General features: G+C 46.2%; 1 protein-coding gene across 1 annotated transcript; it reads left to right on the forward strand.

Annotated features, from left to right (window-relative positions):
• Positions 1–16,747: 16,747 nt before the first annotated feature.
• FOXQ1 (forkhead box Q1) lies at positions 16,748–22,037 on the forward strand. The gene has a single exon (XM_081919534.1). It carries the CDS (start codon positions 19,067–19,069, stop codon positions 20,198–20,200), a length of 1,134 nt encoding a protein of 377 aa, XP_081775660.1. The 5' UTR covers positions 16,748–19,066; the 3' UTR covers positions 20,201–22,037.
• The last annotated feature ends 815 nt before the right edge of the window (positions 22,038–22,852 follow it).

Here is a 22,852-nt window from a genome sequence, read left to right on the forward strand (position 1 = left end):
AGAGCTGTAGCAGTGGGCATCTTTGTGGGCAAGCTAGGCAGCGGTGCACAGGCCGGGGAAATACGGCTCTGCTGCTCCTCTTGAACCGTCGTCTGAGGCAAGGGATTCACCTCGGCTATTGGGTGGGCCAGTGCTGCTCACAGGAGGTGCAGGTGTGTGATGAAATTGTGGCCCGGTTGTGCTTGGATAAACAGCAGACCAAGCGGTTACATGCCCTCTGTTACCCGGCTAAGAAGAGTTTGGAGTTGATATCCTGCCTTTCACTCCCTTTAAGGAGTCTCAAAGTGGAATAACAATCTCCTTTCCTTTCCTTTCCTCCCCCACAACAAACACTCTGTGAGGTGAGTGAGGCTGAGAGACTTCAGAGAAGTGTGACTAGCCCAAGGTCACCCAGCAGCGGGGAATCAAACCCGGTTCACCAGGTTACGAGTCCACTGCTCTTAACCACTACACCACACTGGCTTCTTGCAATCTATGAATGTGCCTTATGCAAAAGGCAACTAATCTCCAGCCTACTTATCGGGTGTGGTGCAAGCTAGTTGGGCCACATTCACCTCCAACAGTGGTCCTCTTGTCAAGTGCGATAGACATATAAACTAGTGGAGCTCTTAAGAAGACAACTGACAGTGAACTAATTGTTGCATCACAGACACCTTTAGAGAATCTTAGTAAGGCTTTGTTTTACGCAAACAAACCAGAACTGCAGATAGATGTGTACAAAAGGTTGCACTGGGTGTGCCAGGTTATGGAATCACTGGCAGACAGCAAATTGGCTCCAAACTCCAAATAGTATTTTACTTTCTGATCCTGTACTAAACCCAGGTATTTCTCCCCCTCCCTTCTGTTTAGCATGACGTAAGGGGGATGGCAGCTCTTAAGACTGTGCAACACGGCCCAGAGGCTCTGAGCAGGTGTGGTTAATAGTTATTTAATGATTCTTCACAATTACATGTATCTGTCTGAACATAAAGGCTGTCTGATCATAATCTCTCTCTCTCTCTCATTCTCTCTCTCCCCCTGTACACTTTGTGCTGGCATCTTAGCAACAGGTTTTTTTCTATTCTCATCCAATGTTCCTATTCTCAAAATGCTTGCCTGCAGGAACTCTTTGGAACTGCAGAGCTGTGCACTGTTTGGTAGCAGTTTATTGTTGTCCTCTTGACCGAAGCACAAAATGGGCATTGCAAAAGGGAGGGGGGTTGCCCCACACACAAACAAACAGAATTCTTTTTTCCCTTCCTTCCTTCAAGATCCATGAATGAGCCAAACAACTCAGATCTCACAAAGTTCTAATTTTATACTTTTCTCTTGCCCCAGCAGTGACTCATCTAAGTCAGATCTCCACCCGTCCGCATGTTTACACAATGAATACAAACACTGTTTAAGTTGCTAAGAATACAGTTATCAGTCAACAGAGCATGAGCTACTTGCTGAAGCACCTAAACATGCCCCTCCATTGGATAAAAGGGACACGAGATTTTCGTTATTGGCAAAAATGATCCAAGTTCTTCTGTCAAGCCATTCCTATGCTGAGATGACAGAAAGAACGAACGGAAGAAAGAATGTAAGTCGCCATAATCACTCACTTAGCCTGATATGGCACAGACTCCTGGAGTAATCTCAAAAGTTAGATAAAGTTTATCTGCATGCCTCATTGAAATGAGTGCACACACCCTCCCTGCCAATCTGATCTGAATAAAAACCAAGTGCTGATTTTATAATTGCCACAAAATGCCCCATGTAACGTTGATTAGCAGCGTGCCAAGATGGGAGTGCAAAACCCATGTTGGAACCATGCCTGGAACCTCACAGTGCATGCTCAACTGGGCCACCAAACCATTACACCGCCTCTCTCAAAGATGCAATACAGTACAATTTTAGGGAGCGGGTGGCGCTGTGGTCTAACCCACTTAGCCTCTTAGGCTTGCCGATCAGAAGGTCAGTGGTTCAACCCCCCGTGATGTGGTGAGGTCCTGTTGCTCAGTCCCAGCTTCTGCCAACCTAGCAGTTTGAAAGCACACCAGTGCAAGTAGATAAAAAGGTACCACTGCAACGGGAAGGTAAACGGTGTTTCCGTACGCTCTGGTTTCTGTCGCGGTGTTCCATTGCACCAGAAGCAGTTTAGTCCTGCTGGCCACATGACCAGGAAAGCTATCTGTGGACAAACGCCAGCTCCCTTGGCCTAAAGTGAGATGAGCGCCACACCCCATAGTTGCCGTTGACTGGACTTAACTGTCCAGAGGTACTTTACCTTTACCTTTTTTTTACAGTGCAGTTTTGAAGGCACAGCAAGGCAGGATCCAGTGAATGACCAGCCACATCCTCCCAGTTGTGCAGGAAGCAGTTCTTCACTGTAGGTCAGCTCCTACAGTCAATCATGCTTTTTGTGTCAAGAGGTGTGTCCTGCACCAACATTACAAGCTGTTTGACACCAGACAAAGACCTTCATATTTGCTCATGAATTTTAAATGAACATCACATCCACAACATACATTTAAAGCACATGGGTACCTCCCCCAAATCCTGAGAACTGTAATTTGTTCAGTGTGCTGGGAACTGTTACCGCTGTCAGGGCTAAATTACAGTTCCCAGTATTATTTGGGGGAAACAATGTGCCTTAAGTGAATGGTGCAGGTGTGGCCTTTTAAAAAATCCTATTCTGCTTTGTTCGGTTTCAAGTTCTTGTTTCTATTTGCCTCTTGGCATATTGCATTTTGTTACATTGGTTAGTTTTTAATTCTATTTATATGTTCACAGAATCACAGAAGGGAATGTAAGGGTCATCTAGTCCAATATTTTGCCCAATGTGGGGCTCGAACCCACAAGCTTGCGATTAAGAGCCTTATGCTCTACTGACTGAGCTATCCCCTTTGTGTGCATTGGTTAGGCTCAGACTTTTGTACACCCCCCCCCCCAGAATCCTTTGAAGAAAGGTGGTTGAAGTATATTTTAAATAAAATACACATGCAATCCTGTGGTCTCTTGTGAGAACATTCATGGGGTGAGTAAATAGAATGGCTCTCCCCCTCTGCCCATGGCCAAGGAGGTATGTGAATGGAAAGGGGAATCTTCTCTTCCAAGCTCCTCCGATTTGGGCACAGCCCTTGGCACTTTGTTGCCATGGCACCAGCAAAAAGAGGCATTCTGATCTGCTGAGGAAAGATCTGGAGAGTTCTTTGGATCTGCTGGATTTGAAGTTGTCCTGTTGCCTTGACGTGTCCCTAGAGTTTGGGGAAGGGTATAAAGAACTACAACAGCACTGAAGCTAGTGCTGTATATTGATTATCCTCCCACTCAGACCAATGGGAGGAAGCAATTCATAAATGGTGGTACACACACACACGACTGATGGCTTTCAATCTGGTGGTTCCTCTGTCTTAGATTCCTCCCTCCCCAGAGCCTCCTTTGGATAGTTCTGCCCATAAATAAAATATTCCTCAGGCATTCTCCAAAGTTCCAGAAAGAATATAAGAAGAGATTATGTAATATTGCCTAGACATATTGCTGATCCACATTTAGAAGGCAAGGAGGAACCCTGTGTAACAACACACTTGCTTTAACATGCTTGCAAAAGCAGGCAGGAGGGAGAAATAAGACTATTGTGCTTCATTTCACTGTTTCCTTCTGCATTTGCATAAAGCAAAATCTTACGCAACTATGGAATTCTGCTGTTTGAGCAATTATCAGAGATACGTTGCATTTGCTATGACTACAGTCATAAGCGATACTGTAACTTAATTTAGTAAAATATGTGTAACATACAAGGCATGATTTCACAACCACACGTAGAAATAGAATGTGATTCTATTTCATGGAAAGATCACCAGGTCAAGGGCAATGTGTCATTTCATAACTTTTAAGAAAACAGGCTTCGTGGTTAAAATATTTATTAAAAATTAGTCATTTTTGCTGTCCTATTTCTGTACAGAGAAGAACCAAGTGCTGGTAGCACTTGGCCACATATTCTGAAAAACTAAATTGCAGTATCTGTGTGGAGATGTTCGTTTTCTGCTTGCTCTCGGCTTTTTGGACCTGCCAGTCATGTGACAATGTGTAATTCAAGTTGCACATCTTAATTATATCAGAGAAAAGGGTGTTCCTACAATTCTGTAAGATTGCAAGATAAGGATTCAGCTCCACTGACGCTTTAGGCTGGCTTCTTTTTCCATTTCTATCCCATCTTCCGACTGCATTTCCTTCCATTTCAAGTTAGGTCCAGCAAATGGCTGACACATTATAGTGCAATCTGCAAACTCGGTGGCTTGTTTAGGTCACTCAGGGCTGCTTCCCCATCGACACACTTTGCTTGGTTGCCTAACTTTTGATGATTCACAGATGACGATGAACTTGTTCCACTGAAAACCATTGAGCTTGATGTGATGTAACTTGATACAAAGATCTGTTTCTGGTGCTTGATTTCTGAAGACTCGTTCCCATTTTCAACCACCATCAAGTAATAAACAAGCAGACATGAAGTGGACCCTGGACTACAGATGGGGCCTTGTGGTCCTCAGATGTTGCTGGACTATAACTCACATAATTTTTAAACATTTGCTATGGTGGCTAGGATATGATGAAAATTCCATGTCTAACTACATCTAGAGGGACACCAGCTCTACACCCCTTCTTTAGAGATGACTCATGATAAAGCTGCCACAGGTCTTTGATCTGATCTGTGGTTTCCATTATTACTACCTTAGCAATTTAGAGTTCTTACAGGTGAGCACAAGGGACGCGGGTGGCGCTGTGGGTTAAACCACAGAGCCTAGGACTTGTCGATCAGAAGGTCGGAGGTTTGAATCCCCGTGATGGGGTGAGCTCCTGTTGCTTGGTCCCAGCTCCTGCCAACCTAGCAGTTCGAAAACACGTCAAAGTGCAAGTAGATAAATAGGTACCGCTCCAGCGGGAAGGTAAACGCTGTTTCTGTGCGCTGCTCTGGTTCGCCAGAAGCGGCTTAGTCATGCTGGCCACATGACCCGGAAGCTGTACGCCGGCTCCCTCGGCCAATAAAGCAAGATGAGCACCGCAACCCCAGAGTTGGTCATGACTGGACCCAATGGTCAGGGGTCCCTTTACCTTACAGGTGAGCACTGGTGTTCCACATACATGCAAATCTTTTGCAGCATCCACATGATGTCATTGTCATGAAAATGCCAGCCCATATTCCACCACCACTACATAATCCATATTTAGCTTTTCTGGGGGAAATCCCTTAAATTAAAAGACAATCCTATTGCCAATACCCATCTATGGTATCCCAGTGATCTGTTTACAGTATTAGGCCTCTGTCTTGAAGCACCTTTGCAAGCACTTTTGAAAGAGAGCTGAGAGGCATTCCATCTGGACCAGAGGAATATGGTATCAAATAATAATAATAACAGCCAGATGGGCGGGGTATAAATAATTAATAACAAACCAGAGGTATCAAATAATAATTATTCTTATTATTATTTGATACCATATTCATCAGGTTTATTACTTATTATTTATACCCCACCCATCTGCCTGGGTTTCCACAGCTACTCTGGGCGGCTCCCAACAGAATATTAAAAACACGATAAAAGATCAAACATTAAAAGCTTCCCTAAGCAGGGTTGCCTTCAGATGTCTTCTAAAAGTCAGATAGTTGTTTACTTCCTTGACATCTGATGGGAGGGCCCTCTGCCTAGTTCCCTACGCCCTGTCACCTATAGGACTTCTCAGGATTCCAAAAGGTGAAAAAGTATTTTGACTACTCATTGGGAATATCTTTCTATTCACAATCTAGTTCCACAGATGTAACTTTTTGTCTGAGCTGCTTCGGTGAACTGTTGGGCTGCCATAATACAGTTCAACATAGTACAATCTCCGGATAGTGATGTGTATTACAGATTGATCGTATCTCAAATAAAATGAAGATGTCACTAGAAGTCTTTTGCGCAAATCCTAAGAGCAACCTAAAATGTTGCCAGAGGGGATTATGCAAACCTCGATTGTGAAGGAAGATAGAGAAGAAACTTAATGGGATTGTTTTGGAAGACATATTTCCGTTGCAAAGGAATAAACGTAGCATCAATACTAGGCTGTGATCATAAGCCCATCTGCATGGAACTCAAGTTCCACTGAAGTCAAGGAGACTTGTTTTCACACATAATGTTCGGAAATGGGGTACCACTTCCTCTTCTTTTACTTGCTTCTCCTTTTATGAATGTTTTTCTCTCCACAATATTCAAGATTGCCGAAAAACCTGGGGCAATTTTCATTTTAGAACAAAGAACTGAAGATACGCACTCCAACATGTTTATTAAAGGGTGTTTTTTCTAACAAATAAATACTTATACTATAAAATGGGACATCAAAGTGCTTTTGATGTAAAGTTTATTTAGCAGGCTCAGCTTTTTCCTATGATTGTACTAATCCTCATAGATCCAACGGCAATACTATGTCTATTTAAACTATAACAGGAAGAGCCATGGGGTGATCATCTACACAGCTTACATGAAAGAGCCATGTGCTCTTCACAGCAAGTTATGATACATTATGGGAAAAATTCACGTACTTCAAATATTGTCTGCTGCTTTTATAAAATCAGTAAATAAAAGCACTTACTTCCATGATACAGGATTTCACCAAGGTGAAGTGTATTCGGTTATTCTATGCAGTATTAGTAATGCGGAACATGGGTCTGAGCAAAGAATTCCAAATTTCCCAAGAATATTACAGTAACTGTCTGCCATGTAGATGAAGAGAGGCAATTTCTAGTCCACAAAAGTCTCATTGAGTTCAATTGGGCTTCCTTATCTAGGATTGCAGCCTTAATTGTGACTTTGTTGTATTTAGATGAGCTGGTGATAAGCAGGTTTTGAGCTTGATTGTTTTAGTGGGGCTATAAAAAATAATAACTAAACTATGCAAGAAATTCTTGGCTATAATATACAGTCATACCTTGGAAGTGGAACGGAATCCGTTCCGGAAGTCCATTCAACTTCCAAAATGTTCAGAAACCAGGGCATGGCTTCTGATTGGCTGCAGGAAGCTCCTGCAGCCAATCTGAAGCCGCGGAACCCGTGGTGGACATTTGGTTTCCAAAAATAGTTCACAAACTGAAACAGTCACTTCCAGGTTTGCGGCGTTCAGGAGCCAAAACGTTCGAGAACTAAGCTGTTCAAAAACCAAGGTATGACTGTACTATAAAAATCCATGGGCTACAGTACAGTTCATATAGCAGAGAAGGATGCTGAACTGGGGACAGGGGCTGAGACTGTGAAAAGGGGGTGGAATGCCATAAACCCCAGCAACAACAAAAAGTCTGTGGTAATTATGGGCTGTGTAGTAGATCAGAAATAGAATAGGAAGGAAGGATGATTTTGAAGGGAAAGGAGAGCAATTTTTCCCCATTTGGAGGAGATACAGTGGTACCTCTGGTTACGTACTTAATTCGTTCCAGAGGTCCGTTCTTAACCTGAAACTGTTCTTAACCTGGAGCACCACTTTAGCTTATGGGGACTCCCATTTCTGTTGCGCCGCTGCCGTGCGATTTCTGTTCTCATCCTAAGCAAAGTTCTTTACCCGAGGTACTATTTCTGGGTTAGCGGAGTCTGTAACGTGAAGCGTATGTAACCTGAAGCATATGTAACCTGAGGTACTACTGTATATGAATAAATACAAAAAAAATAAATCAGCAAGAAATACTATCCCCAAGTCCTTACGCGGCAGGAAGGTTACTGTTTATGATTTTATTGCGGGTTGTGCTTTTATCATTCAAAATGTGGCTTATTGAATATGGCCAATGTAAATAGTGTGGCCTATTAATCATAATTAAACAATGTGGGGGTAGGAGGGAGAAGGGAATGGAAAAGAGAGAGAAATCTGGAGATGTTTCCGAATGTCAGTTGCTAGGGAACTGCCATGGGAGATATAGTGATTGCCCTCCTGGTGTCCCTCTTGTGGGCTTCACAGAGGCGTCCGAGTGGCTGGGCTCTGTGGGCTTTTGGTCTGATCTAGGAAGACGTGGCTTACAGGGTAGGAGGAGGGCAGTCAATGGGGGCAAAGGACCAGAAGGGGAGAGTGAGTGTCTGCTTGTTTGCTGACAGCATGGGGTGGACTTTCAGATCCTTTACACAAAAGCTCCCAAGCCAAAGGGGGTGGGAAGTGTACGCTTTAGTCACAAAAGGTGGAAAGGTAATAAAATAAACATCAAAAGGTAGGCTTGCCAGGTTCTCACTTCTCCACTACCACTTACAACAAAAGCAGGAAAGAGGAGGAAACCTACCCTCTCGGCCCTGCCGTCGGGGTTTGAGCACACAAGACTGGGGGCAGGAAGCCTTTCCCTGAAACTTTAACACAAACACAAGCACTTGTGAAGGCAACTGGCGGGGGAGTGGAGGAAAAATCAGATCTCGCTCACCGAAGTTTAAAAGAAAATGGCTATGAGATGCAGAGGGGCAAGCTACGTGTTGCACATTGCAAACTACGAGAGAGAGAGAGAGAGAGAGAGAGAGAGAGAGAGAGAGAGAGAGAGAGAGAGAGATATCACTCCTCCTTTGCAAAATGCCCCTAGAAGGGGTGATGGAGATGGTAGGGATGTGCTTTGCTCTTCCCCCTGCCAGCCAATTTACCTCTGCCACTGACTGCATCTCTATTAATATTACTCTAGACCTGCATTTACTTCACATGGAAAATTAGCTAAGGGTGGTGGGTAATCACTCCCCTTGCTTGTCCCCTTTTCAGGGGCTTTGCATAGGAGAAGGATTGGAGACTTTGTCACATGCATCATCAGTGTAACATGTAGTTTTCCCCAGAGCAACGTCAATTGTAGTCTTCCTTCCTTCCTTCCTTCCTTCCTTCCTTCCTTCCTTCCTTCCTTCCTTCCTTCCTTCCTTCCTTCCTTCCTTCCTGGTCCACCTATAGTGGTTACTCTAAGACAGTGGTGGCCAAACTTGGCCCTCTGGCTGTTTTGGGACTACAATTCCCATCATCCTTGACCACTGATCCTGTTAGCTAGGGGTGATGGGAGTTTAGTCCCAAAACAGCTGGAGGACCAAGTTTGGCCACCACTGCTCTAGGACAAGGATGGGAAAATTAGGTTCTTCCAGTTGTTGTTGGAGTACAACTCCCATCATCCCTGACCATGGTTCATGCTAGCTGGAGTTGGTTCCTGAGTCCAACCACATCTGAAAGGCCACAGGTTTCCCATCCATGGTGTACTGGGTTGGACAACTCTGAAACAAGGCAAATGAAATGCTGACAACCACCAGCTCACAAGACTGCAACAGCATATGCCTCAGAATCATTATCTCGGGTTTACTTCTTGCCATCTTTCTGACTACCCAAGTTTCATGTCATGTTTACATGTCAGTGATGGGCATTTAGGACGTCTCTTGGGAAGGCTACCCTTATGATGAAGCACAGTGAAGCTTCAACATGTAGAGGTCAAAATTTAATCTGAATTAAAAGTAATGTCCCCTAATCTGCCAAAAGACAGCTGCTTGGGGATGAGGCCATGGCAAGATAGTGCTGCAATCTAGATTGGACACATGTCCTAGATTGGGGTGAGGAATGTGTGGTCATCACTGATCATTGATCATGGAGGCTTGGGCTGGTGAGAGCTGTGGTCCAACAACTTCTATCAGCTCCATGACAACATTTGGAGGGGCAGGCACAGTTTTTCCACCCTTGATTTAAGGGATCTCATCTATGATTCTTGAACATCTTCTGCAAATCAGAATAGACAGTAGAGAACTGTCTATTCTGATTTGCAGAAGATGTTCAAGAATCATAGATGAGATCCCTTAAAACTAGACAGTAGAGAACTAGATGAACTAATGGCCTGCTATAGGACAGCTTCATGTGTCCTTAAAAATCAGCAGTTAAAGCCGGCCCTACCATGGGGCAGAGTGAGACAGCTAAGTGTGACTTCCATGGAATAGCACTAGATGCTTAGTTCTTTCAGTTATTGTGTTGGATCCTGCTCTCCGAAGCAGAAATCTGTTGCCACTAGCTGGATGCTGCACAGGTGGCAAAAGGGGGCAGAATTTCAGCAATTCACCCTTTTCTCAACAGCTCTCTGTGCCCCTCCAAAAAAAATCCCCTGTAGGATTGGGAGACCCTCTGGAACAGGTAGAAGATGGCAGAGGGGTTCCCCAGGGAGGCGTAAAATTCCCGCCCATTTGTTCCACAGTGGAATCTCCTCTGGAGCCTAGTCACTTCCACAAATGGGGATTTGTCCTCCCTTTACATCCAACCTCTTGTTTATTTTTGCTGACAAGGATGGAGTGATATGCTTGGGTACACTATGTGCCTTGACCTGAGGGTAAGGAATCATTTGCTGCTCCATGTCAGGTAGCAAGATGCCTTGGGCCAGCCTTAGCTGTGTTGCAACACGGCTCTTGGTTTTGTTTTTTGCAGAACGTGTAGCAAACTCTCTTTTTCCTAGTCAGATCCCTGAGATCTCTGACTACATGTTGTTTCCTCAGTCATACCGATCAACCCAAGCCGATGAGTCTCACTCTGGCATGCAAACAAGCCACCTTGCAAGAGGAAGGAAATGCAAGGACCGCTGTTTGGAGTTCCTTTCACCACTCCAAGCTTCCTAGTCAAGCTGGTGTTGCTTGGAACCATCAAAGTAAGGCTTGATTGAGATTTCCAATACGGCACCACCTACTCAAACACACCCATAACACATTGGCAAGGTTGTTGCTGCTGATTCTCCTGTGATTGTTCCTACAATGGTTTCTTCCGCCCATGTTGTTCGACTTCCTGGTATTGTTTAAGCAAACCACATACTGTATATAACAAAGAGAGCCCTGATGGACAACCCAAAGGCCAACCTAGTCTCACAACCTGACAGTAAGAGCTGTTCGACAGTGGAATTTGCTGCCAAGGAGTGTGGTGAAGTCTCCTTCTTTGGAGGTCTTTAAGCAGAGGCTTGACAACCATATGTCAGGAGTGCTCTGATGGTGTTTCCTGCTTTGCAGGTGGTTGGACTCGATGGCCCTTGTGGTCTCTTCCAACTCTATGATTCTAGGATTCCCCACAGTAGCCATCCTTGTGGGTATGGGAAGTCACAAACAGAACCTCCCTTCCATGCTGTTTGTTCCCCAACAACTATTATTAAGAGACATGGAGCCTCCGAACCTGGTAGCCATCAATACCCTTGTCCTCCATAAATTTGTCTAACTTCCATTTTAAAGCCACCAAGACCCATGGGAGTAGCCAGGATTTATGTTAGGGGAGGTCCTATTCCAGAACCAAGGTACCTGTGACACAATTGTTCAGTTCACGGAAGCCACACCTTTCGCTCAGTCAGGTTGCCAGTTGCGTCGCTAGAATGCACCACAACAACATCCAAGTGACCTCAGAGAGCATTTTCAGTTACAAATATTCCAATCATTTCTACTTTTAGTTACGTATTTTTATATATTTGTTTATTTCGGGGGACAGCTGCCTGCCCCCCAGCAATGCCTATGCCAGGATGGTTGGTGGCCCTCGCCACAACTTATGGAAGCAAGTTCTGCAGTTTCACTGTAGGGTTCTTGAAGGTGATCAGAATATAAAAGCCATCTTTAAAGTAATATTAATGCCACTGTTTGAATGTTCAAAGTGCTTTGGATGCCTTATCCAGGCACACACAGGTCCCGCTAACCAAACACAATTCATTTCCTGTAAATTGTTTGTTAGATGAGTGTTTGCATAATGAGTCAATGGTTTCCATTGATTCCTATGGGAAACTTTCTAATGCATTCCGGACCATGGAATTTTGACCCAAAAAATAAATTTAAAAAACAGGAAAACCCTCTGAGGAAGGGGAAAGTGCTTATTTGTCCATTCGCTCTACCTCCCTCCCTTCATTCCTCAGCCAAGCAATAGAAGGCAAACAAGGAAGTTTTTAAAAAATTCTCTCTGTTTGGATATCTGAATCTGTGGTGTGTATAGAGAGTTTTGGCTACTAATTCCTCATGTTCAGATAAGTGAACTTTCGCATAGCAAGTATTCAAAAATTAGGGTCTGTCTGTTGCAGATAGGAGCCTGAAGCAATAATTACTTGCTTAGGATCATCTAATGAAGTCCATCGCTAAGGAGATATTTTAACCAGGAATGAAAGTTTCTAGCACACATTCTTAGCCATGTTAAGTACACCAGCTAACAAGAATGTAATATTATATGAAGGGTTTGAGTTTGGGACTTCTTGGCAGAATCTGGTTGGTGATTTAGATTGCTGAGAATCTCAGCTTTTATTTACAAGGGTTACATGCAGCCCAAACCTATGCATGTTTACTTGGAAGCAAGACCCACTATATTCAATGGTGCTTACTCACAGATAGGTGTCTATTGCAATGTAAATGACTCACCCTTCATGCTTATAAATCTCTTGTTAAAAAACAGATTGTAACCTGCACAAGTTGTCTGTTATTCTTGAATGCATTCCAAGCATGTTCTTCCTAACCAATATACCGCTCCTCACTTAGTCATACAGTTGCATTTTAAGATATTGCAAATTGCCGTCAACCTATGCGATTAAGGTGGGGAATGCATTCAAGCAAGTATCTGTCCACAAGTCTTTTTTCCCAGGCAAACAGACAGAAATGCACACACCATCTTCTGTCATGCCTAATCTCTTGGAATTATCCCTGGCTTGGTTGAAGCATAAATATATAATCCATAGAAGAAATCCAGGCAAATCTGAAACCTGAATTCATGTGTGTACAAAGAAATAGCTGGTTTATTAGCAGCTACCAACTACTTAAGCTAAAGAATGCTCATATTGCTGGTAGAAAATGTTGATATTTGGGTTTTGGATAACCTCCAGCAGAAGGTTTTAAAGCAGGGGTGCTACTAAGCCCACCTCATATTAAGGTACCGCAGACAAAGGATGCTATGGTGAATGAGTCTAGCATAAAGCATATTTACCTATATGACCAGGTATCGTTTGGAAAACTAGTCACGGTCACAGTTATAAATAATGATGTACCTAACACAATGGATATAGGGACGCGGGTGGCGCTGTGGGTTAAACCACAGAGCCTAGGACTTGCTGATCAGAAGGTCGGTGGTTTGAATCCCCGCGACGGGGTGAGCTCCCGTTACTTAGTCCCAGCTCCTGCCAACTTAGCAGTTCGGAAACACATCAAAGTGCAAGTAGATAAATAGATAATGCTCCAGCGGGAAGGTAAACAGCATTTCTGTGCGCTGTTCTGGTTCACCAAAAGTGGCTTAGTCATGCTGGCCACGTGACCCGGAAGCTGTACGCCAGCTCCCTCGGCCAATAAAGCAAGATGAGCGCTGCAACCCCAGAGTCAGTCACGACTGGACCTAATGGTCAGGGTTCCCCTTTACCCCTTTACCTTAACACAATGGATAACTTGATGTATGAAACCTATTTCACATTAGTGCTTTGAAAATATGAAAGAAGTGTAACATTTCACAGTATAATCTTGCAAAGAATGTAGCATTTTTCACCAGCAACTTCAAAAATCAGAGATGAACCATAGCCAGTCTTGGGACATCCATCAGAGTTTGTTGGAAATCCACCAGTACAGCATTTGCAGAAGGATGTGTATGTCGTTAATTTTATGGTACTACACTTATTTTTTGTCAGGGCATCATTTATTAAATTAATTGCTTTCAAATATAATTGAGATTTACATGCAGCCTAAGGATACAGTCCTAAACAAAAGCACTTCTAAACTCAGGTTTCTGAGATTAAGAATCTGGTCCTGTGCCCATTTACTCCATTGATCCTGTGTAGACGTTCTAGGATTGCACTATCAACCTCATTCAACTCAGTGGAATGTACTTCTGAGAAAACATGCCTAGGATTGGGTCACATGAATACTTACTTGGTTGGAATCTCCCCTGAAATTTGTAGGACTTCCTTTCAAGTAAACGCACTTAACAGACATATTGCACATTAGCCACAAGACTATTGAAGCTGACAGCTTTGTACTTAAGCCAATTTCCTGAAATGACATTGCCACTGACATTCTGAAATGGCAAAACGCCAGATTCTCTGCCACTACAGCATGCAATCTTTGGTTTGCATTAGCAAACATTGTAGTGTCCCCCAGTTTAAGCAACATTCCAATCTTAAAATGGGCTGCGCTGAAAATTTATTCTCCGGGGGGCAAATCAAAACCTGCCCAAAAGATCAAGAAAGTGGAGGTAGAAACTTCTCTGAAATTTTCAGGAAGGGGTTTCCACTTATCTTAGTTAACCTCATGAAGAGGCAATTTTCTTCTTGCTTTTAAATTATTTTCATTTTTTAAAAAAAGCTTTTTTCACAATTTCCTGACAGGTGCACTTCTTAGAATGCCTTAGGAGTTATACCAACACATAGCATGGTCACAGAATCATAGAACTGTAGAATTCGAAGGGATCCCTAGGTTCACCTAGTCCAGCCTCCTGCAATGCAGGAATCTCAACTAAAGAATCCATGACAGATGGATGTTTCTCCCAGGGCATGCTGAGTGGCACAGCCAGTGAGAGGTGTAGCCAGACTCTTGTGCCCCATAGCTTCCCATGGGCCTTACTTCCTGGCAAGAGACCCACTTATGGAAGTGCAACTATGGGAGCACACCAAGGCACAAGAAGCTGCCATAACACACACTGCTGTAACTTAAGCCACAATAATGAGAGTCTCCACTCCCATCATTCTGCCCAGATACTGAGGTCCAGCTCCAAGGGCCTTCTGGCGGTTCCCTGACTGCAAGAAGCGAAGTTACAGGGAAACAGGCAGAGGGCCTTCTCGGTAGTGGCGCCCGCCCCGTGGAACACCCTCCCACCAGATGTCAAAGAGAAGAACAACTACCAGATTTTTAGAAGACATCTGAAGGCAGCCCTCTTTAGGGAAGCTTTTAATGTTTAACAGACTACTGTATTTTAATACTTTGTTGGAAGCCGCCCAGAGTGGCTGGGGAAACCAAGCCAGGTGGGCGGGGTATAAATAATAAATTATTATGATTACAGTGGTACCTCGGGTTACATACGCTTCAGGTTACAGACTCCGCTAACCCAGAAATAGTACCTCAGGTTAAAAACTTTGCTTCAGGACGAGAACAGAAATCGTGCTCCGGTGGCGCAGCAGCAGCTGGAGGCCCCGTTAGCTAAAGTGGTGCTTCAGGTTAAGTACAGTTTCAGGTTAAGAACGGACCTCCAGAATGAATTAAGTACTTAACCCGAGGTACCACTGTATTATAATTATTAGAAGGTTACACCAGATCTAAACCCCATTCAACAGTGGGGCTGCTGCTGCCCTGCCTAAGCCTGGCAAAGGGACAACCCTTTTAAAGAGTGTTTTAGGCCAGGTGGCCAGGTCACATGACTGAGCTGAATAGACTAAGTGCGCCCTCTCTGTTCCAGCCCCTACGACCATTTTGAGTGACATATACCTGCTTCAGCTCAGCTATCCTTGGCTCAGCCCCAGTTGAGCTGGGACAGGGGTGCCAACTTGGACAAAATTTTGGGGGGCCCAGGTAAGCCCTGCCCCACATAATCAATCACATGATGTGGTACATGCACACCATTCAAATGACAATGCCTATCAACTTTGGGGGCACTGGCCCCCTCAAATATTTTATTGGGAGGGAGATAAAGACCTCTCAGCCCCCGGGAGTTGGCTCCTATGATCCAGGATAAACAAGTATCTTTAGCTAAGCTGAGGTTAGGAACTTAAAACGCTGGCTGAGCTAGAGATGCATGTATCCTAAGCTGCTCATCACGGTGATTCTTGCCATAGCGTTGCCTCTCAATATTTTTGGATACATTTCTTCCCCATCGCCACCTCACAGGAAAGTAGTAGCAAAGCAGCCACTCTTTTCAGAAGGAGATAATGTTTTGGGAGAAGATTTTGTCCTAGCCTTTGTTTTAAAGAGCAAAGTCCAAGTTATGCACCTGGAAAGCCAGACTGATTTCAATGAAAGAACTAAGCACGTGCTAAAATCTCTCATGCTGAAATCCAATGCAGTTTAAAAGTGATTTAACTTTGGCTGAAATGTATGGATCATTTGAAATATACCACTGAAGTCAACTTCCAAAGATTGGGCACAATTCACACAAATTTAAGAATTTTTAAGTTCCGATGGAAGGGGAAAGAGTGCTAGGTTGTGCCTGACATGTTTAAGACCGGAGTTTCATTTTTCACAGCTGTAAGAAATGGAGAAAGCGAAAATAAATGTGGACAGTTCAAATAAAAACAGAAAATGAATTGCGAGTTCAGACAAACCACAACACTCTTTTAATGAATTTTATTTTACTACATGAATACGATTTGTCAATTTAAAATATCATTATTTCACCTTGGCACAAAATGGCAGAACAGCAGTCGTGTGTTCAAGCAGCTTTCACTTACAGACTGGCAGTAATAAAGACAGTCCTGGGGACGCTCTTACACATTTGTGACTTCCATTGTCACTTTGCTACACAGAAGGGGGGAGCACACCGAGTGACTTCTAAGAGCATCCTGTTTTTTGGGAATCATTGCACAGCATTTGGCTCTCCTGGCTGAAGATGGTAACTCCTACTGAACTGAAGTACAGTGGTACCTCAGGTTACATACGCTTCAGGTTGCATAAGTTTTAGGTTACAGAGTCCGCTAACCCAGAAATATTACCTCAGGTTAAGAACTTTGCTTCAGGATGAGAACAGAAATCATGCTCCTGTGGTGCGGCAGCAGCAGGAGGCCCCATTAGCTAAAGTGGTGCTTCAGGTTAAGAACAGTTTCAGGTTAAGAACGGACCTCTGGAACGAATTAAGTACTTAACCTGAGGTACCACTGTATTTATCAACAGCAGGTATTTATTTCACTTTACCCCAATCTTCCTCCAAGGGTCTCAAGGCTGACATACATGGCCCTTGTCTCTCCCTCACTACATTGTCACAACGGTCTTGCAAAGAGGTCACGTGGTGAATTTCACAAACCTGGGTCTTTCCAGCTGTAGCTGCTATACCACACAGATATAACTTTCAGCAGGACCACAGTGGATAAAACTGCTCTCCCCATGTACACCCATTTTTGGGAAATGAACATTTCTTTAAGAATCCTATGATTATGAATATTAAGTGCATCTATACCCTGTCCTTCCTTGAACTTGGGACTCATATTGCATCGCTCACCCCTCTACCCTGCCAACATACTCTCCAACATTTCTCAGATGAAAATAGGGGTGTCCTACTCCATAATAAGAGTTTTACTATTTATACCCTGCCCATCTGACCGGGCTGCCCCCACCCACTCCAGGTGACTTCCAACATACATAAAAATGTAATGAAGCATTAAACAAAAAACTTCCCTATACAGGGCTGCCTTTAGATGACTCAGGGGTCAGATAAGTCCACACCCTCCAACATTTCTCTGGTGATAATAGGGACGTCCTAAGGAAAAGTGGGACCTTCTGGGATTAAATCAGGGGTTGTCTCCGGAAAATAGGGGCAGTTGGAGGGTCTGTGTTAGGTAGTCAGTCATTAGCTCTCAGCCCAGGTCCACCAGAGAGGTTCAGGACTGAGTGGGCATTTGAATGGGCACTCTAATCGCTCTCAGTTCTAATGAATGGTTGTGAATTCAAAGTTCAGAACTCAAAACCTTAATAGGAAAGTGTTGCAATACCTTCTATAGGAGGCTGCGTGCATTTATTTACTAATTGCAAAGTCATTTCCAAGATAGGGGAGCGGGGAGCACCATCCCTCAACAGGTTGGACTCTGCCACCTATAAATCAATTTGCACTTTACACCTGAGAAGAGTAACCTGCTATGCAAAGTGGGAGGAGAAGGGGTGGGGCCTGACTGAGCTCCTTTCATTGGAGGAACCCCAAGGAGAGGGCGGGACTTGGCCAGAGCCAAACAAACCACCTGCCCGCCCCAGCTTTCCAACAAGCTCTCCCTGTCCTCGAGGCTGTCTCTCGGGAGATGCCCACCTTTGTCTGGCTTACCTTGCATCTCCACCCAACCAGCCGCTCGGAAGCCTGGCGGGGGGTAGCTCCGCCTCCTCCTCCCCAACTGGGCTGAGCGTTATAATGGGCTGGCCTGAGAGTAGTGGAGAGAGATAATGACAATGCCACTTAATGACAACAGCCGCTCGAGGGTTGCTATCGCCAGCAGACAGCAGCTCGCAAGCGCCAGGCTCTTCAAGCGGGAGCGCCAGTAACGTGGGGGGGGGGGGGGAGAGAGCAGAAAGACGCGGATTCAGCACATCAGGTTTCCATTTTTCTTTTTAAAATCCCAACCGGAGTCAACTTGCTGCCGATCTTCGCCTGGAAGCCTATGAAGATCTAAGAGTACACTCCTAGAAAGAGAATCGCACCACCAGGATATATAGTTTAAAAAAAGTTGGCGCAAAGTTTCTTCAGTCACCTGTTACCTTCAGCTTTGCGTCTGAGACTCTCAAGATAAAATACCACCGGCTGCGGGGGAGGGGAGAGCGCGCATCTTCCTCGCAAGGATCCTCCCCCACGCGGATCAGATATTTATTTTGGGCAGAAGAGAAAAGCCTACCTTCTAGGGATCATCATCCAGGTGGAGAGAGCCCTTGCTCAGCAACGCACCGTCCAGGACTGCCGAGAGAAAACGCTTGAAAACCAGCCGACTCCGCGCGCGCGCTCTAGGAGCGCAACGCGCTGGTTTGGATTTCGAAGGAGGAGACTTGGGGTGTGGAAACAAACCCCCTTCTTGCTCACAAACTGAGGAGGGGGCAGAAAGAGACCTCGCCGCTACATTCCGCCCCGACACCCTTTCCCAAAGGAATTAAGGCTTCGGAAACTTTTCCCGTGGCTCTGCTTTTTTTTAGGGTTGCTAGCTTGGGAACCTCGATTTTTGCTCTCTTCCTCCAGGGAGGCGGAGACGTTGCTCTGAAGCCGCGAGACATATTCCGTGACTCCCCCGTGGAAGAAAGGGAACTGTCGCCCCTTAGGGGAGCCCCCACTACCGCGTAAGAGGAGAGATGCACCTCAACTTTTGTTAGCGTCCCCTCTCCCCGGAGATCCGAGCCTACACCGCCCCATTGCTGCGCTCGGAAGGCCCACCGATCATCCCTGGGGAAGAAGAGACCCGTGGGCGGGGGGAGCCGAGCTGGGCCCCTTCGAGGCTGGAGGCGCCACCATGAAGCTGGAGATCTTCGCCCCGCGTTACGAGGACAAGCTCAGCAGCGACCAGGAAAGCAGCAGCGCGGCGTCGCCGCTGCCCGGCGACAGCGAGCTGGGCTCCGACGGTGACTGCGCCGCCCTCAGCCCGGCCAGCGGCGTCGGGGCCTCTCCGCGCCAGGGCTCGGAGCCTTCGCCCGGCAACGCGAAAGCAGCGCCGGGGAAGCCTTACACGCGTCGCCCGAAGCCTCCCTACTCGTACATCGCGCTGATCGCCATGGCTATCCGGGACTCCGCCGGGGGGCGCCTGACTCTGGCCGAGATCAACGAGTACCTGATGGGCCGTTTCCCCTTCTTCCGCGGCGCCTACACGGGCTGGCGCAACTCCGTGCGCCACAACCTGTCGCTCAACGACTGCTTCGTCAAGGTGCTCCGCGACCCGGCCCGGCCGTGGGGCAAGGACAACTACTGGATGCTCAACCCCAGCTCCGAGTACACGTTCGCCGACGGCGTCTTCCGCAGGCGGAGGAAGCGCCTCAGCAGGCCCGGCGCCGCGGAGCCTGCCCAGGCGCACCAGCCCTCGGCCTCGCCCTCTCCAAGCGCCGACCACGAGCCCCAGCCAGCGGCGTCCGGGACAGCCACGACGACGGCCGCCGCCTCGGTTCTGCCGTCGTGCTCCTCGTCGGGCCCGAAATTCTCCAGCTCCTTCGCCATCGAGAGCATCTTGAGCCGCCCTTTCCAGCCGTCCGAGAAGCAGCAGCAGCGCCCCGCAACCCCAGCGGGAGAAAGGGCGATGCTGTGGCCCGTCCCGTCGGGCTACTCTCGCCTTCTGCCCCAGTCCGCCGTCTCCTTCGGGCTCCTTCCTCCTCCTCCTCCTCCTCCTCCGTTCCCACCCGCGGCGGCCTCTTCTCTGTACTCCTACAGGCTGCCCGACCCGCTCCTCCTGGAGGTCTCCACGGGGGAGGCCTCGACGTCCGGGGATCCCCACCAACTCTTCCCCCAGAGGACCTCCCTCCGCGCCGCTTCCACCGCGGCCTCGGAATCGCTGCAAGGGGTCCCGCTCGGCGTCGCTCAGCTCTACTGCCCCCTCCGGCTGCCCGGGTCGTTGCAGCAGGTCTATCGGCCTTATCCCACGGAGACCCTACCGGTGTAACCGTAGAACTAGCCAAGCCCCCTCCCTCATGAAGGGGTGACTTGAGGACAGGCGGTGGGAAAGGTCTCTACGCACACTTTTATTTTATTTTTAATCCAGTGACTGAACAGTACAAAGACTCTGTGCCTTAAGGATGGATTTCCCCTGAGACAAAAACCCAAAGTCATTCGATCTGATTTCAACCCGAACTTTCAAATGGAGCAGAGTGTGTCTCTCTCCTGGCAATAGTTCCCTGCTGATAGGTTTTTTTGGGGGGGGCTTTCATCCAATTGTTTTTGTTTCCCATTCACAAGACTAGGAGGCGCGCCCAACACGCAGATTTTAAGCCGTTTTTATAGCCGTGAGTTTCTAGGGTAAACTCCTTACTCTGCTATAGTCATTAAAGCGCAGTCCTGTCTTCTATGTTTATTCCGAAGAAAGGCTGCTCAGCTGGTCTTATTCCGAAGTGGGCGTGACAAGGGTGGCAACTGCGATTATCCAAACCGTTTCCTCCAGAACTCTGTATACAGTACGTATGCTGCAAACTTTAGCAGGGTTGCCAACTTCTTGTTGAAGGGGGCTCCTGTGCCTTTAGCAGTCTTGATGTTTGGTCAGACTGCTGTCAAAGGCCCCAAAACTGGGCCAGTAAAAAGTTGGCAACCCTAAGAGCTCCACTGATTTCAACAGAAACTAAATACACATGGAGGGGGCAGAGATTAAGCCCCGTTTAACTCAAAGGGTCTTGTTTTTTCGGGAGGGTAACATAGGGTTGTAGTCAATTAACCTTTACTCAGAGTAGACTCTTTGAAATGGATGGACCTAAGTTAATCATGGTAAGAGTTAGTTGACTACAACCCATCACACAGCAGGACTGCAGCCTGCGCTTCTAAGCGTACATTAAGTTAGGGATCGACCCATTGGGATTCAGGGGAACTTACTCCTGAGTAAGCAGCCAGCCGTAAGACTGAATTCCGCCGCAGCCACTTAAGGGTAGTCCAAGCCAGCTAGTGGAGTGGGGTGGGAATGGGAATAGAATCACAGGAAGGTGAGTTGTGAACTTGCGTGGGGCGAATCACTATTTGCAATATCCATCTCTCAAAAACGAATAACTTAAAAAGCGCCGCCCCGATTCTAGCGCATATTTACGCAGAGGTAAGCCTGTTTGACTTCACATCTGCGTAGCCTCTAGATCCAAGATGCAGTGAACTGGTGAGATTCCCTGCTGGCGAGAGATCAGTCCAGAGAGATCTAGCCCAAAATGTACAGGGAGACAGAAAAGACAAAACAGCTTTTATATTTATTTAAATGGAAGCCTCTTTCCGATGGCGGGGGAGGCGGCTTTGCTGGAAATCGTGAACGTAGGCAATGCCTAACCGAGTCAGGGTTTCGTTCCTAAATTCTTTATACTTCTCCTCTAGTTTCCGAGTACTCCGAATACAGAAGGAAAGGCTCTTTTAAAAATGCACGTGTGAGCTTTCCCAAAATGAGCACTGCGGTGAGCCTTTCGTGGAAGAGGGAGGGGGTAACTTATTTATAACTTTTTTATTGTTTCAGCACATACAGGCTGCCGTCGCTTTTTATTTTTTTCCAATGAAAGGACGAATTTTATATTTGGGGTGTGTCCGCGTGAGTCTGCTAAAAGTTGATTCATAATCGCCACCCCCGCACCTCAAAAATAAAAAAATGGGTTTCTGTGACTATCCAGAGATATCCAAGCGGAACCCTGTTTTTTAAAAAAAAAATGCTGAAAAGGAAGACTGCTTTCAGGAAATGTGTCTGTGGTGATGTGTGTGCGTGTGCGCGCGTTATGAAGCTGTGGATCCTGGTTATTTTCAAATAAAAGTTGGAATTGAAATTATCAAGTGTGTGCTGACGTCTCTGTGCATAGCTCAAGGGGGTCGTGGCGGCTTCACGGAATGCATAGGAGGCCCGGAGGGTGACCATCCCAAATAGAGAGAGAGAGAGAGAGAGAGAGAGAGAGAGAGAGAGAGAGAGAGAGAGAGAGAGAGAGAGAGAGAGAGAGAGAGAGAGAGAGAGAGAGAGAGAGAGAGAGAGAGAGCCGGGGTGGGAAAGACATTAAAAGGACCAGCAGCTGGGACCTTGTAGATAGCATCCCTGCTAGATTTGCAGACGCCCTGTTTGAAATTGACATGGACCACCAAATATTAGAGAGAGAGAGAGAGAGAGAGAGAGAGAGAGAGAGAGAGAGAGAGAGAGAGAGTTCTTTCAAACTGCTAGGTTGGCAGGAGCAGGGACTGAGAAACGGGAGCTCACCCCTTCACAGGGATTCCAACCGCTGACCTTCTGATTGGCAAGCCCTAGGCTCTGTGGTTTAACCCACAGAACCTGTATTTGTTGCACTGCTGACTGTAGCTGCTCTTAAAAGACACAGATGATGATGATGATGATGATGATGATTAATAAATTTGTATAACGCCCTTCATCCGAAGATCCCAGGGCGGTTCACAGCAGAAAAATACATAATACATAATGAAACAAAAACAAATCAATAGTTTCCCCTCCCACAAATACATTTAAAAGGGCCTGGGAATGTTAATCAACCGAATAACAGATTGAAGAGAAAAGATTTCTCCTGGTGCCTTTGTCACCCCAGTGATCGCCAGGGTTGATTCTGCTGATCTGAGTGGCTAGGCGGGTCTCCCCTTCCTCCGT

The sequence above is a fragment of the Podarcis melisellensis genome (genome assembly GCF_964234715.1).
Source record: "Podarcis melisellensis genome assembly, chromosome: 7".
NCBI classification, from domain to species: Eukaryota; Metazoa; Chordata; class Lepidosauria; order Squamata; family Lacertidae; genus Podarcis; species Podarcis melisellensis.